Genomic DNA, 18,655 nt, shown 5'->3' on the forward strand with positions numbered 1-18,655 from the left:
CCGAATATTTTAAAAATTCAATGAGAGACAAAAAGAAATGGCGCGTTTTGAAAGCTAAAACACATTTCTGGGGGTTTTATGCGTTATTACAGTTTTGCTAATATAGGTGAAACATCCCTTTACAATGCAAGTCTCAGTTCCCCCCAAGGGACCTGTTTATCTTATTAGTTACAATTGTATCTAAGTGCAGGCATTTGAGTTTTCTGGGCTCTCTACCAAAAGCCTACTTATCTAATAAAGTTTTAGCTTTTTTGGTGTTCAGTGCAGGAGATCAAAGGGAAATGAGGGACATTTCAATAAGTATCCGGGACTGTGGGCTGAGCGAAAAGCAGGACAGTTGGGAGGTATGATATAAAACAGCTTACAGAGGAATTAAGTGCTTCAAGAAAGGGCATTCTGAGCAATGCAGTCTGCCTGAGAAACCAGGATAGGAAGGTCACCATTACTAAATGAGGGTTACTTTAATCATTCTTTTAATAATTATAACAAGTGATTCTTGTAAATATTATCAATTAATTATGAGAATTAGGAAAGTACTACAGAAGAAAAACTTTACAAACCTCTTCCATTGGTTGGTCTAAAATATGCGACAGGAACTGGTTTTGAACTCCCACAATAAAAGGTGCTGGGCAACTCACAGTGTCAATAAGAACATGTGGTAGAACTGGAATGTATGTGTGTTCCCAGGCAAATGGATACAAGAGAGCCACAACAGCATGGATGCACTCAGACAAAATACTGTAAAAGATACAGAAAATTGTTGAAAAAGGTTAACTATTAAAACCCTACAAAGTTTTTAGAAAAGCATTCTTATGCCATGCAATCATTGATTGTACAGTGTGGTACTCACCAAATGCCTGTATATATATATATACTGTAAATCCTTAAACATCAGCTGTCTCAATATTTCCTTGCATCGTGGGTTAACTCACAGGATCATCATTCACGACCCCAACACACAGTGTGCAAACAATACCAAGTTCATATAGGGCACACTGTTCATTTAACAAGTAATATACCAAATACAAAATGCAAATACAGTGGTGTGAAAAACTATTTGTCCCCTTCCTGATTTCTTATTCTTTTGCATGTTTGTCACACTTAAATGTTTCTGCTCATCAAAAACCGTTAACTATTAGTCAAAGATAACATAATTGAACACAAAATGCAGTTTTTAAATGAAGGTTTACGTTATTAAGGGAGAAAAAAAACTCCAAATCTACATGGCCCTGTGTGAAAAAGTGATTGCCCCCCTTGTTAAAAAATAACTTAACTGTGGTTTATCACACCTGAGTTCAATTTCTGTAGTCACCCCAAGGCCTGATTACTGCCACACCTGTTTCAATCAAGAAATCACTTAAATAGGAGCTACCTGACACAGAGAAGTAGACCAAAAGCACCTCAAAAGCTAGACATCATGCCAAGATCCAAAGAAATTGAGGAACAAATGAGAACAAAAGTAATTGAGATCTATCAGTCTGGTAAAGGTTATAAAGCCATTTCTAAAGCTTTGGGACTCCAGCGAACCACAGTGAGAGCCATTATCCACAAATGGCAAAAACATGGAACAGTGGTGAACCTTCCCAGGAGTGGCCGGCCGACCAAAATTACCCCAAGAGCGCAGAGACAACTCATCCGAGAGGCCACAAAAGACCCCAGGACAACATCTAAAGAACTGCAGGCCTCACTTGCCTCAATTAAGGTCAGTGTTCACGACTCCACCATAAGAAAGAGACTGGGCAAAAACGGCCTGCATGGCAGATTTCCAAGGCGCAAACCACTTTTAAGCAAAAAGAACATTAAGGCTCGTCTCAATTTTGCTAATAAACATCTCAATGATTGCCAAGACTTTTGGGAAAATACCTTGTGGACCGACGAGACAAAAGTTTAACTTTTTGGAAGGTGCGTGTCCCGTTACATCTGGCGTAAAAGTAACACAGCATTTCAGAAAAAGAACATCATACCAACAGTAAAATATGGTGGTGGTAGTGTGATGGTCTGGGGTTGTTTTGCTGCTTCAGGACCTGGAAGGCTTGCTGTGATAGATGGAACCATGAATTCTACTGTCTACCAAAAAATCCTGAAGGAGAGTGTCTGGCCATCTGTTCGTCAACTCAAGCTGAAGCGATCTTGGGTGCTGCAGCAGGACAATGACCCAAAACACACCAGCAAATCCACCTCTGAATGGCTGAAGAAAAACAAAATGAAGTCTTTGGAGTGGCCTAGTCAAAGTCCTGACCTGAATCCTATTGAGATGTTGTGGCATGACCTTAAAAAGGCAGTACTGCAGGCCTCACTTGCCTCAATTAAGGTCAGTGTTCACAACTCCACCATAAGAAAGAGACTGGGCAAAAACGGCCTGCATGGCAGATTTCCAAGACGCAAACCACTTTTAAGCAAAAAGAACATTAAGGCTCGTCTCAATTTTGCTAATAAACATCTCAATGATTGCCAAGACTTTTGGGAAAATACCTTGTGGACCGATGAGACAAAAGTTGAACTTTTTGGAAGGTGCGTGTCCCGTTACATCTGGTGTAAAAGTAACACAGCATTTCAGAAAAAGAACATCATACCAACAGTAAAATATGGTGGTGGTAGTGTGATGGTCTGGGGTTGTTTTGCTGCTTCAGGACCTGGAAGGCTTGCTGTGATAGATGGAACCATGAATTCTACTGTCTACCAAAAAATCCTGAAGGAGAATGTCCGGCCATCTGTTCGTCAACTCAAGCTGAAGCGATCTTGGGTGCTGCAGCAGGACAATGACCCAAAACACACCAGCAAATCCACCTCTGAATGGCTGAAGAAAAACAAAATGAAGTCTTTGGAGTGGCCTAGTCAAAGTCCTGACCTGAATCCTATTGAGATGTTGTGGCATGACCTTAAAAAGGCGGTTCATGCTAGAAAACCCTCAAATAAAGCTGAATTACAACAATTCTGCAAAGATGAGTGGGCCAAAATTCCTCCAGAGCGCTGTAAAAGACTCGTTGCAAGTTATCGCAAACGCTTGATTGCAGTTATTGCTGCTAAGGGTGGCCCAACCAGTTATTAGGTTCAGGGGGCAATTACTTTTTCACACAGGGCCATGTAGGTTTGGATTTTTTTTCTCCCTAAATAATAAAAACCCTCATTTAAAAACTGCATTTTGTGTTTACTTGTGTTATCTTTGACTAATAGTTAAATGTGTTTGATGATCAGAAACATTTTGTGTGACAAACATGCAAAAGAATAAGAAATCAGGAAGGGGGCAAATAGTTTTTCACACCACTGTAGATATGACATCTGGAACAGGTGTATAGGTCAATCACATCATAAGCCAAATTTTGAGCAGTCACTAAACTGTCACATGCATTCTGACTTGTTTCATAGCAGACTAAAATAACCTTTGAACTTAAGAGTTGAACGAATAAAATTTTTATTCATAAAAAAAGTCCATTAGGGGAAATTTAAGCCGTTTCTGCTCAAAACCCCAGTGTTAAAAATTCAATCCAATTTTGGATTCATCACAACATGTACTTTTCCAAAAATATATGGCTCCCTGGGGTCGACTTTCTCTTGGGGTCTCTCTTGACACATATGAATGCATGGACAGCTGTAAAGTGTCTGATATACACTAATTTGGAGTCTCTGCAAGCCACATAAAGTACATTGGTAATCCTATGCACTATTTATATTTTAGATGGATTATTTTAGTAGGATGAGTGTCATTATTCTTGTGAATAATTTACTTTATAAAAGTGATTTTATTGTATGTTTTTCAATTTTAATGCACATTTGATATGCTTTGATTGGTATTACTGGATTTTAGTGATTTTATTATCTCTATAATAATAAACAATACCTTGTACTTGATCCCAACTAAGATAATTAATCCTTATTGGAACCAAAACAATCCTATTGGGTTTAATTACTGTTTAAATAATTTTTTCAGTAGACTGAATTACTGAAAGATCCCTTATCTAAAAAACCCCAGGTCCCAAGCATTCTAGATAACAGGTCTCATACCTGTATTTGTTTTTTCCCCAACAGAAATTATGTGCAATATATTTGTTATGCAGTCTCTACATGCCACATAGTTTAGTAATTCTATTCATACTGGATGTCAAACTGTTCAGAAGACCCTAGCTTGTTATATTTAGGATGTTTTTGGGAGACATGTTGGAAATAAGATGTAAATTGCAGGCACTGAGGGGATTTTCAGACATACTGTAAAAACACCAAGTTTAGATAAACTTTGCAGTCTGGATGTTTGGTGCAGACAGACATATTTTCCCAGTTAAGATGAATTAAATGCTCTTTCATGAGTGTTTTACACCAAATGCATTTTGAGATAGAAAGAATAGAATGGAAAATGCATCCAACATATTTTCCAATTACAACACATTATAAAAGGAGTTACTGGTTATTGTAAATTGCACCTGGACAAAGATTACTAAATGTATAATTTCTTTTAAGAACCAAAGTAAATGAAAAAGAAAACTTAAATGTAAAATATTCCAGAACACACAGCATCACAATATTTAATTAGTTAATTCGTTTTTTGGTTCCGCAACAGAATATTTATGACAAGGACAGCTAAGTAAACAGGAATTATAATATTTATAATAGTATTTATAATAGTCTGTCAGACTCCTAAAAGAAAAAAATGTAAAGGGCAACAAAATATATGAATATATTTATCTTAAAGATAAGACTAAAGGTGGCCATACACGCACCGATATTATATACCTCGTTTCGTACGATAATCGGTGCGTGTATGGCATGTCAGCGAGCCGACCGATATCGCAGGAAGCTGCTGAAATCGGTCGGCTCGCCGATCGGCCAAGTTAGAAAATTTTGATCGGGCGCCATAGAAGGCGCCTGACCAAAATTCTCCCTTCAGAGCTGAATCGGCAGAAGGAGGTAGAAATCCTATTGTTTCTACCTCCTTACCTGCCGATTCAGCCCTGAATGGTGTGTGGCGGATCTGACGATGTTTCGTGCGACCGACGGTCGTACGAAACATCGTGAGATCGCCACGTGTATGGCCAGCTTTAGTAACTTTAGATAGAATAGTGGACAAAACTTGATCCTTACCTTAGGTCTCTTGCAACAAGTATAACTCGTCTCTCCAAAACAACAGAAGCAAAAATATGTAATATAATCTGTGAATTTAGACACTGCAAAAGGGTTTTGAAATCAATATGTTCTAACCGGCAATCCAAGGGTCTTGTGAGTTCAATTATCTGAAATATATAAAATGGATTTCAAATAGACTTTTCACATAACCTAAAAATATAGCTTACTAGTATTATTACAAAATAATTTATTTAAAGGCAAAGAAAAGCCATAATTACTTTGCACCCTGCAGTGATTATAATAACTTAGCTGAGGCCCTGAGTCGCTTGACTTCATGGGAACTATTTTTTTATTATAGCATTTTTAAAAGACATTTTACACACAGAACTGTTCAAAGATATTAAGGTTCAAAAAAACCACCCACCACCCACTAACCTTGGACCACAGTTATATACTAAAAAACACTGTGCAAAGTTTGGGGACTCTGGTTTTAATAGTGGCAGCAATTTAAATTTCCACACTGAAAGTCAACAAGTGACATCTGATTGGCGGTTGGTGGCTGCAAAGTTTAGGGACCCTAGGATTAATAGTTAAAGAATGGCAGCAGTTTAAATTTAAACCAATAAAAGTCAATAGGTAAATTGTGATTGGTGGTTGGTGGCTCCACCCACTTTTTCTAACCTTGAGTCGAAGTCACCCAGTGACAAACAGTGGACACTCTGGCATAAATAGTGTAAGAATGACATAATTTTAAATTTAAACCAATAAAATTCAAAGGATGAAATCTGATTGGCTGTTAGTGACCCAACCCATTTTTTTTATATTTTTGAAGTGCAGTCACCCATTGACCAACTTTGCAAAAACCACTTTGCATAAAAATTGTGGGACTGACAGCATTTTACACTACACCATTGAAAGTAAATAGGTGAAATGTGATTGGCTGTTGGTGGCTCCACCCACTTTTTTCTAACTTTGAATGGCAAATACCCAGTGACTAACTTTGGAAAGTTTAACAACCCTGGAATTAATACTTAAATAATAGCATCAGTTTAAATATAAACCAATGAAATTTAATGGGTGGAAATGGATTGGCTGTGCCCAGTTGTTCTAACCCTGAATATGTAGTCAGCCAGTGACTGATTGTGTAACGTTTGGGAACCATGACATAAATAGTGTGAGAAAGGCAGAATTTTAAATTTAAACCAAAAAAAAAAAATCAATAGGTGAAGTTTGATTGGGTGTTGGTGGCTCCACCCACTTTTTACAACCTAAAAATGCAGTCCCCTAGGACCCTGGTGCTAATACTGTAAGAATGGCAGCAGGTTGAATTTCCACCAAGTCAATAGGTAAAACCTGATTGGCTGTTCACAGCTCCGCCCACTTTTGAGCATCCAACAGTCACCATATTTTCATTCAGGCTGAGCCCATGACTGTGTGATTCAAGTTTGGGGAGTGTAGCCTCAAAGCTGTAAGATTGGCAGCAGTTCAATTTCCCCATTAAAGTTAATGGATACAATTTTATTGGCTGTTGTTGGCCCCTCCCACTTTGGGGTCATCCAACAAAGTCACTGTTTCATTCGGGGTGACCCCATGATTTGGTTGATTCCAAATAATAGAGTCTATACCTGGTCTGTGAGCCTACAGGGACCTGTGAGGCTTAGCCAGCAAAGCAAATAGTTCTGTACTGCAACAGAACCTTCAACACTGCATTTACATAATAAATAAATGTGGGCCATTTACACTGTAGATTTCAGCCGCCATTTTGGGTCTTTCAGATTGAATCGGCAGCTTATCTGCCCGTGTATGGGCAACCCCAATGGGCCTACCCGACCAATATCCAGCCTAAAATTGTCCAGATCTTGATCGGGCAAGTTTGATATTTTTTAGTTTTCACTTCATTGGTGTGTTGATGCGGCCCTTGGCCCGACAGCCCATATACCCACCTTTTTAATTAAATCATTTGGCCATAAGGCCATTGGCATACTGGGAGATGATCCATTCGTTGGTGACCTTGCCAAATGAGCAGATTACACCATGTATGCCCACCTTAAAGACATTACTAGAACTCACAGATGGCCTCTCTGGGCTGATCTAACATATAATTTATCAGTTAAGATCAGTAGCTTACTTAAAGAGAGATAATATGATGGTGATTTGGAGCAGCTCCCCGGCCTATACTTCAAATATCTACCACAGGAGATTTCCAGTGCTTACGATATTGGATTTCTCATTTCACTTCCCTGTTTCCTGTTTCACTCTGTATACCTGAAAACTGTAGCAAATCTTGAAAGTATTAATACATGGGGCTTTTAGATAATTAGATTTATTTGCAAGATCTATTGTGCTAAGTCCTGCTACATAAAATATCAAGGAAACTGTAGTGCAGTCCAAGAACTGGGCCAAGCTGTATTTTTGCCCGAGGCAATGCTACTTGGCATGTGCCACTTTCTAACTTATCCCCGACCCTTACACCCACCCTGCCGGTTGCTTGCACAACCACAACAACGTGTAGAAGGACGATAAAACATGAGAAAGTGGCCATGACACCAAAGCTGAAAGCCAACTGCAATAGAAATAGAAACATAAAAACAGGTGAAACAAAGATCAGACTTCAAAGTAGAATATACCTCAGTCCCAGATTCTGGTATGAAACTCTTTATTTTTACAGTTTTACCAGGTGCTGGAAATGTAGCCTCTCGCAGTCCCTGCATAAAGGGATATATGAGTGCTGTGGCAATCTCTCGTCTTTTCTCTACCTCATCAAGTATCTGTAGAAGATGGACAGGGGAAAAAAATAAAACAGTATTGGCATACCAAAGAGATAATTAAGTACTTTATTAGCTAATTTAAAATCCATTCCATGTAATCAATAGCACATATATTTCCATAAAAAGGGTAGTTCACCCCTTTTCAGTTGGTCTTCATCATTTATTTATTTTTATAATTTCTGAAATTCTTCTTCTGCCTCTCTACTTTTCAAATAGGGGTTACAGATTATTTTTCCTAAAACATCCCTGGTCTGTCTAAACTAGAGCAAAAAATAAGGAAAAGTTGTGTTCACCACTATAATTTAAACCATTAGTTGAGTGCAGAGTCTGTATGAATTTTCTGGTCACAGCTTTATTGCACCCCTGCCTGATGTTTTAACCCTTTTACCGCCAGCCGTTTTGGTCAAAGCGGAACTTGTATTACTTGATTGTTTCACTTTAGGGGCCCTTTCCTCGGGGGGGACTTTTAGTTTACCCGGGAAAACAATATATAGTTTTTTTCAGAACAACCTAAGCTTTCAAAATGTGGTAGAATTCCAATTCTGTAACAAGATATAGGCTTCTAAATGTCTAAAAATGAAAATAAAATAAAATTTTCCATAATATAAACACACATACTAGAAACAAAAATTATTTTATGCACGAATATAGAACTGATTTGGAAAGTCCCATGTCTCCTGAACGTGCCAATACCAAATATATATAGTTTTATGGAGATTTCTCACTTGTATAGGTCAAAAACTCCCAGCAGTACACTACCAAATTTCCAAAGCACTGCTTCAGAAAGCTGCATACTTTACAACAAACCAAACACCCTAAATATGAACGCCAGGGGTCCACTGAACAGTTTGATGTCCAATATGTATACAGTAGGTTTACCTAAGTATGTGGCATGTAGGGGCCCCAATGTGAACATACCCCATATGATCTATCATTTCTGTCATTCCAACTTCTGCAAAATCAACACTTACATAATTTTATGTACAAAAAGTACACTCAAGGACAAAAATTCCACTAACAGAAGGTTTATCCCAGAACATTTTTGGAAAGAACAGATTCTGGGGAATACAGAATAGGCACAACTGTCTGTCTACTCCAAACTAAGTCGCAATGCTTTCCTAAAATTTTTGGTTTTTATCAAAATTTGTGATTTTTTAAAAAAATCGCTTCAAAGCTTCCAGTCTATAGTATCTTATCTCCTACAGGTCATAAAGTAACCAAATAAAACACCCTAAATATGAACGCCAGGGGTCCACTGAACAGTTTGATGCCCAATATGTATAGGTTTACTTAAGTATGTGGCATGTAGGGGCCCTAATGTGAACATACAAAAATCAACATGTTTACATCATTATATGTGGGATAAAGCTAGTAAAAAAATATGCTCACCCCAGAAAGTCATATATTTTTGGAAAGTACACATTCCCCCGAATCTAAAATGGGTACCCATGTCTTTCTACTCCAAAGTACCAAGCCGCACAGCTTTTCTAAAGTTAGCAATTTTGTTGACATTTCCAAAAATCCCCTCAAAGCTTTCAGTTTGCAGCATCTTATCTCCCACATAGTGTTAGGTACCAAGATAAAACACCCTGAATTTGAACACCAGGGGTCCACTGAATAGTTTGATGCCCAATATGTATAGGTTTACCTAAGTATGTGGTATGTAGGGGCCCCAATGTGAACATACCCCCATATGATTAATCATTTCTGGGTAAACAGAAATGGGTAAACATTTCTTTTTGCTCCAAAGTACCGAGCTGTAAAGCTTTCCTAAGTTTGCAGATTTTTATGACATTTAGAAAATCGCATAAAAATGTTGCAATTTGCCACATTTATCGCTCACAATTTCTTGATAAAGATCAGATAAAGGCAAATCACCCCAAATAGGAACACCTAAGGTCTACTGAACAGTTTGATGCCCAATATGCATAAATATACCAAAGTCTGTGGTATGTACTGAACCCAAAATGAAAATAGCACATAAGGATTTATCACCTGCCAGCTCAGCTTTTGCACACATTGCCCCCTGTCAGTGTATTATGTGCCGAAACTTCCCCTAACTATACAGAGACCCCCACAAAACCATATATTTTTGGAAAGTACACATTCTGAGATATCCAACAAGGGTAAAGAGTCCTTTCTACACCAAAGTACCAATCTGCAGAGCTTTCCTAAAGTTATTGGTTTTTATGACATTTCAGAAAATCGCCTAAAAATTTAGCAATTTGCAGCATTTATCTCACACAATTTCTTGCTTACAAAGGCAAGTCACCCCAAATAGGAACACCTATGGTCTACTGAACAGTTTGATGCCCAATATGCATAGATATACCAAAGTCTGCGGTATGTACTGACCCCAAAATGAAAATAGCGCATAAGGATTTCTCGCCTGCCAACTCAGCTTTTGCACACAGAGCCCCCTGTCAGCGTATTATGTGCAGTAACCCCCCCTAACTATACAGAGACCCCCAGAAAACCATATATTTTTGGAAAGTACACATTCTAATGAATTCAAAATAGGTAAAGTTATTTTTGTACACCAAAGTTACACCTGGCAAAGCTATGCTAAAAACAGATTAGGAATACTTATACAGGGATAAAATGCGATAAAACCACAAAAATTGTGCAAATCAGTGAAACAACAAAATACAGTGGAGGAAATAATTATTTGACCCCTCACTGATTTTGTAAGTTTGTCCAATGACAAAGAAATGAAAAGTCTCAGAACAGTATCATTTCAATGGTAGGTTTATTTTAAAAGTGGCAGATAGCACATCAAAAGGAAAATCGAAAAAATAACTTTAAATAAAAGATAGCAACTGATTTGCATTTCATTGAGTGAAATAAGTTTTTGAACCCTCTAACAAAAAAAGACTTAATACTTAGTGGAAAAACCCTTGTTTGCAAGCACAGAGGTCAAACGTTTCTTGTAATTGATGACCAAGTTTGCGCACATTTTAGGAGGAATGTTGGTCCACTCCTCTTTGCAGATCATCTCTAAATCCCTAAGGTTTCGAGGCTGTCTCTGTGCAACTCTGAGCTTGAGCTCCCTCCATAGGTTTTCTATTGGATTAAGGTCCGGAGACTGACTAGGCCACTCCATGACCTTAATGTGCTTCTTCTTGAGCCACTCCTTTGTTGCCTTTGCTGTATGTTTTGGGTCATTGTCGTGCTGGAACACCCATCCACGACCCATTTTCAGTTTCCTGGCAGAGGGAAGGAGGTTGTCGTTCAGGATTTCACGATACATGGCTCCGTCCATTTTCCCGTTAATGCGAATAAGTTGTCCTGTGCCCTTAGCAGAAAAACACCCCCAAAGCAAAATGTTTCCACCCCCATGCTTCACGGTGGGGACGGTGTTTTGGGGGTCATAGGCAGCATTTTTCTTCCTCCAAACACAGCGAGTTGAGTTAATGCCAAAGAGCTCTATTTTGGTCTCATCAGACCACAGCACCTTCTCCCAGTCACTCACAGAATCATTCAGGTGTTCATTGGAAAACTTCAGACGGGCCTGCACATGTGCCTTCTTGAGCAGGGGGACCTTGCGAGCCCTGCAGGATTTTAATCCATTGCGGTGTAATGTGTTTCCAATGGTTTTCTTGGTGACTGTGGTCCCTGCTAATTTGAGGTCATTAACTAACTCCTCCCGTGTAGTTCTAGGATGCTTTTTCACCTTTCTCAAAATCATTGACACCCCACGAGGTGAGATCTTGCGTGGAGCCCCAGAGCGAGGTCGATTGATGGTCATTTTGTGCTCCTTCCATTTTCGAACAATCGCACCAACACTTGTCACCTTCTCTCCCAGCTTCTTGCTAATGGTTTTGTAGCCCATTCCAGCCTTGTGCAGGTCTACAATTTTGTCTCTGACATCCTTGGACAGCTCTTTGGTCTTTCCCATGTTGGAGAGTTTGGAGTCTGCTTGATTGATTGATTCTGTGTCTTTTATACAGGTGACTAGTTAAGACAGGTGTCCTTAATGAGGTTGACTAATTGAGTAGAAGTGTCTAACCACTCTGTGGGAGCCAGAACTCTTAATGGTTGGTAGGGGTTCAAAAACTTATTTCACTCAATGAAATGCAAATCAGTTGCTATCTTTTATTTAAAGTTATTTTTTCGATTTTCCTTTTGATGTGCTATCTGCCACTGTTAAAATAAACCTACCATTGAAATGATACTGTTCTGAGACTTTTCATTTCTTTGTCATTGGACAAACTTACAAAATCAGTGAGGGGTCAAATAATTATTTCCTCCACTGTAAGTCACATGACAGTGTAATTAGTGGTCAGAATATCTGATCCAATAGTCACGCTGTCAAAATAAACAGTTTTTAGATAAAAGAAACTAAAAACAAAGTGGTAAAATGAAAAAAACAAAACAAAAAAAAACCCAAAGTGTTTGTGTATACATGTGTGTACATGTGTAAAAGTTGTGTGACAGTGTGTAAGTGTGTATATGAGTGTAAATAAGTGTATGAAAGTGTGAAAAATGGAAAAAAACAAACAAAACTGCTCAATTGTGTGCTGTAAGTGTGTATAAATGTATGTACGTGTGTTTAAGTGCAAAAAAAATAAAAACCCAACACCTTACCTGTCCTGAAGCACCCAGGCATCCAGGCTGCAGTGGCCGGGGGCATTGGGGGAAAGTAGGATGCAGGAAGTAGCAGACATGATGCGATCGCGTCTGCTGTTTCTAGGATGGTCTTGCGATGATCGCGTCGCAGGACCCACATGACAGCCCCCCTGGCTCATTGCCCAGGGGGCTGTCATCGCTAGAAACTCTCTGCAGCGGCAGCACATGCCGCCGCTGCAGAGAGAAACCTTCATATGCCGACGAAGTATGGGACACGTCGTTGGCAGTTAAGCCCTTTTTCTGCCACAACGTATCCCATACATTGTTGCCAGTAAAAAGGTTAAATTGGTTGGCCAGGTTAAATAAATTGCAATATATATTGACAAACAATTCCTATTTCGTTTAAAGGGGAGGGCATTTTTAGTAGCTTAAACAGGAAATTGCCCAACAATTGGGCAGAAGGTTAACATAGCCCAGCTGCCTTTTGATTTTTATAAAGCTTACTCAAAAGAGAGGCCTACAAGATACATGAATTAGACTGTATAACACTCAGAGGGTTAAATGGTCAATTGGTGCTAAATTGCTTTTTAATCTGAAATTTTCTCACAATGTTAAATTCAGATAAGACAGAATGTATATTAATATATTTAAAATATATTGGAAAATGCAACAGCACAATTGTGGTACGGGTAAGGGATCCCTTATCTGGAAACCAGTTAACCAGAATGTTTTGAATTACAGTACAGTTACTGTACATTTAATAGTAAACTTGTAGAATGTAAACAGAGCTTTCATGTTAAAAGCAATTCTTTTTAATCTTATTAGAAAATATAGACACTGTAGAACCTACTTCCTCATAGTTTACAAAAGACCTTAGTTGGGTTATGTTCAGTTCAGAAATTTGATTGTTTCAAATTGTTCTATTATAGTACCTTCAATATAAAAGTTGCTGTGTTTGTTGTTGGAGATTTTGAAGTCCACTAGTTCTATAGTTTTTAGAATTAAATCATTGATTTACTTGATAATTTCAGAAACCAGTTGTGTAAAGGATTATTAATTTCTCCCACTACTATATGGATAGTGGATATGCTGTTGTGTGTATTTAGGCGGAACCATTTGGGACTGAGGGCAGTATCCTTGTAGTGTCTCTGTACCTATGGATACTGTGGTTGACATATTGGCTCTGATTTTGACCTATTAGAGTCTGTTAGTCATAAAGTTCAAAACCCAATTGTATAGCAATCTTAACAGACTTGGTTTTTGGATAAGCTTAAAGGGGTGGTTTAACTTTGTTAATCACTACCCATAAAACAACTAATTCCCTCAAGCTTAACAAACAAGATTGGGATGCAAATATGTATCTAAAAGGGTAAAAGTTACACAGTTTTTATCTAAATATGTTAAATCTACTGGAAAGCATCTCACTTTTGCCAGATGAGTGGAGCATTTTTTGGGTCACATGGGCATTTGGTGACCAACTCAGCACTCCTCTTACTTCACTCCGTTTGGATGGCGAGTGCCTAACATAAAAATCCATTTAACCTCCATACATAGTAATTCAGTCCACATATCACTGCATCTTTCATCTGGGAGCATTTTATCAATTGCTTAGATCTGTAACTGACACATCACTATTAAAACAATCTATAAAATGTTTCGAAATCGGACTATTTCTATTTTTTACAACGTGTCCAATATGTTCTTGCAGTCTGAATTTGAGTGAGTGAGTTGTGCAACCTACATACTGGATAAAGCAACGCGAACAGGTTAGCAGATGAACTACATACCGAGTATTGCAGTTTGCATAAAAGCACATCTCAAAAGACCTATTGGTTGTCGTAATTATCTAAACATAGTGGATCGCTTATTGTAAGTACATGTGATTCACCTCTGTGCACCACAAGTGTAAGTGCCCTTGGTCGTAAGCCAAGTAGTCTTGGGCAGTTCAGACTTAAACAGTGTTGGAGTTAAGGAGCTCCCCAAAGAGGGAGCCCTCCATGAAACGAACATACAGCCATTTTCTAAAATCGAAGAAAGCCGAGGGCCATTAAATAAGACTGGTAAGAGGTTCTGAATGATACTCTTAACCTTGTGAAATTTTTGCTATTTGTAGTAACAAACATAGGGACCTCCCCCTTCTTAACAACCCTACTGACAGGCTTATTACCAAGCAGAGCTGTTCTCTCCATACACAAAGCTACCAGTAGGATTAGATTTTAAGATTTGATCTGTAGAAGTGTCACTAAAGGTGGCCATACACGCACCGATATTATCGTACGAAACCTCGTTTCGTACGATAATCGGTGCGTGTAAGGCATGTCGGCGAGTCGACCGATATCGCAGGAAGCTGCTGATATCGGACGACTCGCCGATCGGGCCATAGAAGGCGCCTGACCAAAATTCTCCCTTCAGAGCTGAATCGGCAGAAGGAGGTAGAAATCCTATTGTTTCTACCTCCTTACCTGCCGATTCAGCCCTGAATGGTGTGTGGCGGATCTTACGATGTTTCGTGCGACTGATGGTCGTACGAAACATCGTCAGATCGCCACGTGTATGGCCACCTTAAGTTTTCATATGGCTTCAGTTCTATATGTAACCATGTCCATGAAGACAACTATCCCTCCCTTATCAGCGTTCTTAATCACTAAGGATTTGTCATTCTTCAGCTGTCTCAATGCCTGATGCTCCCCCTTAGTGAAATCAGAATGTAATGACTGATTATCTATTTCAGTTTGCAGGGTTAATAAGTTCTTTTCCACTAGCTCTTGGATAACATCAACAGTGTTGCCCCTAAATGAATGGGATAGAAATCCGAATCAAACCGCAATTTTTCCATACTGCTTTTAGCCTCAGTTCCAACCATGGAACAGCCCAGAATCGCTTTGTAGCGATCACAACACCTGTATGCACTGTTCATCCCTAAAATCAAGGAAAGCACTGCTATCACTCTCTTTAGCGGCCTCCAGTATCTGGATAGTGTGCCCATTATTCTCTGTATCAAAGGTAATGTAACGCTTGTTTGGCTATACTTAGGCAAAGGCTAGAATGTAAATCTGGTGTGATGGCATACGCAGCACCGAAATCGCCAAACTTTCCTCTCAATGCAACATCGGCAAAACGCAGCGCTGCGTATGCCATCCCACTGGCGATTTACATTCTAGCCGGTGGGATGGCATATCGGGGAGATTAGTCGCCCTTGTCGTGGGAGACTAATCTCCCCGTCTGTCACGGCCCTCAAAAGGCTGTGATCTTTTTAAGATTGATTTCAGTTTATTCATCATAAATACACAATGCCTTTTTTGTTTGTGACTGGTTCCTCAAATATACCCTCCCCTCCTGATAATCTAACTTATCCCTATCTAGTTTCTTAGTTTTCCATAATAAGAGCAAATCCTCTTAGTTTTTGTTCTTAAGTTCCGAAAATTCCTCCAACTCCTCCTTTCGAGACCATTAACTGCATATCACACAATTCCCTTTGCTTTCAAAACTACTGGGCCCTTTTATTCTCTATTAATAAATTCATTAGATGTAAGGAACAACTTGATAAGATAGCATTCCACCTTTCCATAAAGTCAAACTCTTTAATAGCAAAAGATGGAGCCTTCTGAATGCCAATGCAAATCAACATCTTGTTCAGTGAAGAGTCCTGAAAAGACATTCTGTAAGCGTCTCCTACGTTGAGTATCACAGGAGGCATAAATCAAAAGTGTTTGAAACAGGATCTTTCGGATTGTCTGTAGACAAATTCATCGACATATTAGATGAAAAGAAAAAGAGAAAAAGAAGGCCACTAATATCAAATATGAATCTAATGGAAACAAAAACATAATAATTATAATTATAAGCTGGCGTATATCATGCCAAAGTTAATGCAGGATGAATGGATGAACCACAAAACAATCATACTTAAAGTGTATAATTTATTATTACAAATATTGCTTTTTGACTTGTTCAGACAAGCACTTCAGAACCAAAGTAAGCCAGGCGCTACCCCACCCTCCCTCTCTCCCAGCAGCTATCAGATAAGCCCTTCAGAACAAAGTAAGATAGTATTCTCTATTTATTGGCACACTCCCTCCCCTCTATCTCCTGTAGTAAAGCAGCAACTTTGTAAGGAGGTGTGGACTTCATAAACCAATGGGTGGGAAGTTATGCAAATCTGTATAGAAGATCTGGTCATGTGCAGAAGCTGTTGAAGCTTCTACTGCCGAAACTCTGCATTAAGTAGTGTTTCAGCGTGCTCCTGCAGTTCTGTGTGCAGTTCCCTCCCCAGGTGCCTCTGCTAACTCCTGCCATAGAAAGCAATGCTAACTTGCCAGGTATTTACCTCAAAAACGGTATTATATATTATATATATATATATATATAATATACATGCATTGCATATACTTAAAATGACTTCATCTGTTAAAATACCTGCATTTATGTGAAAGTAAACAACACCTTTAAAAAGTATTAAATGCAGAACCTTAGTTTAAAAACTGAATGCATGAGCATTAGGATGTAAAAGATTTTTTCTTATCTAAGATAAGATGGCATTTTTAGAAAATCATCTTTATCTATTTATAAATTCTTCTGAAACTGTATTTTGTAAAATGTATCTGGTGTGTGTGGTAACGTATAACAGCCTTTTGCAACACACAAATGCAGACTGTCAGGGGGAATGTAATAAAAGTCGTATGGAATGGAAAAAAAAAATGTACAAATTTGTAACAATAAAAATTTACATTTTGCAATGTAATATTCTTCATTACACTTTTTTTATTTGCATTCCAAATTTTCATTGCACACTTTTTAAGGCATGCTTAAAGGTGGCGTAATCTTTTGATGCAAACAACTTTTTCATTAAGAAATTTTATTATATATACTGCACTGGGGCAAATGATAACATTTGCACACTTTCAGAAGTGGTCTACTAAACCGTGTCGAAAGTGGTCTATACATCGTTTCTGCGTTTGCAAAAGCTATATTAGATCTGCGCAAAGGCAAATTTATTTGCGCAGAGGCATCCAAAATTGGAAACATTTCTACTCCAAACTACCAAGATGCAGTTTGGTGTTTACTGGTTTGTAAAAAGCAATAAAAAAGTAAGTTTACCCCAAAAAGTCAAATATTTTTGGAAAATACACATTCCCCTAATCCAAAATGGGTACATGTCTTTCTGCTCCAAAGTACCAAATCGCAATGCTTTCCAAAAATTACCTCAAAGCCTCCAATTTGCAACATCTTATCTCCCACATTTATCATTAGCCATCAAGATAAAACATCCTATTTATGAACCCCAGGGGTCTACTGAACAGTTTGATGACCATGTGTATCTATATATAAATATATAAGGGGATCATATAATAACCGCTACTACCAGTAGGTACTTCCAACGGACATGAGCGCACCCACTTCGTTTAGAAGAAGGGAGGTTTCGTTTAAATATTCGGAAAGGATTTTTTACTGTGAGAGCTGTGAAGTTGTGGAATTCTCACCTGAATCAGTTGTACTGGCCGATACATTATATATCTTTAATTAGGGAGATAGCTCTTAGTACAAGTTGATCCAGGGACTGGTCCGATTGCCATCTTGGAGTCAGGAAGGAATTTTTTTCCCCCTGCAGCAAATTAGAGAGGCTTCAGATGGGGTTTTTTGCCTTCCTCTGGACCAACTAGAAGTCAGGCAGGTTATACTGTATATAGGCATTATGGTTGAACATGATGGACGTACGTCTTTTGTCAACCTAACTTACTATGTTACTATTACAGGCTTGATAAAGGGCTTGGTTGAAGCCCGAAAAGTTGCCTTTGGCACTTCAGTAAAGTTTCACATTTTTTCAAATCAACCAGAGTAGTGCTGTTTTCATCATTTTTGTACTTATTTCACCGGGCAGTAGGTAGAGCGTGCACCTGGGGCTACAAGAAGCTATTTTCACCGTGTAAGCACATGTTAACTGATTCTATTTACTATGTTACCAATGTGTATAGGGTTATTGAAGTACATGGAATGCAAAGACCCCAAAATATACCTTGTGCCTACTAATTTTTTTGGCCTATCTTTACACTTACGCAAAAACATACTGTTAGCTTTAGGTAAATACTTCTTTCGACACCAATCTACTAAAAGGCAAAGCTCACCTATAGTTAGCTGTTTTGATGGCATTTCTGCATCAATATGACCTAAAACGGGATGTGTTCTTCACGCAAATGGTAGTCCCAAAAATAGTAAGGCACTTTTATACAAAAAAATTACTTTTTCAGTTTCTATGTTAGAAAGTA

The 18,655-nt window shown here is 38.5% G+C and overlaps 1 protein-coding gene across 2 annotated transcripts in view; it reads right to left on the minus strand.

Annotated features, from left to right (window-relative positions):
• dennd2d (DENN/MADD domain containing 2D) overlaps window positions 1-18,655 on the minus strand; it is a 91,476-nt gene that overhangs the window by 21,827 nt on the left and 50,994 nt on the right. For both annotated transcript variants that reach the window (XM_012955901.3, NM_001126766.1), the window contains 3 exon segments: window positions 7,683-7,823; window positions 5,074-5,222; window positions 561-738 (listed from right to left, as the gene is read on the minus strand). In XM_012955901.3, the coding sequence (XP_012811355.1) occupies window positions 561-738; window positions 5,074-5,222; window positions 7,683-7,823 (468 nt within the window).

This window comes from Xenopus tropicalis, chromosome 2, assembly GCF_000004195.4.
Source record: "Xenopus tropicalis strain Nigerian chromosome 2, UCB_Xtro_10.0, whole genome shotgun sequence".
NCBI lineage: Eukaryota > Metazoa > Chordata > Amphibia > Anura > Pipidae > Xenopus > Xenopus tropicalis.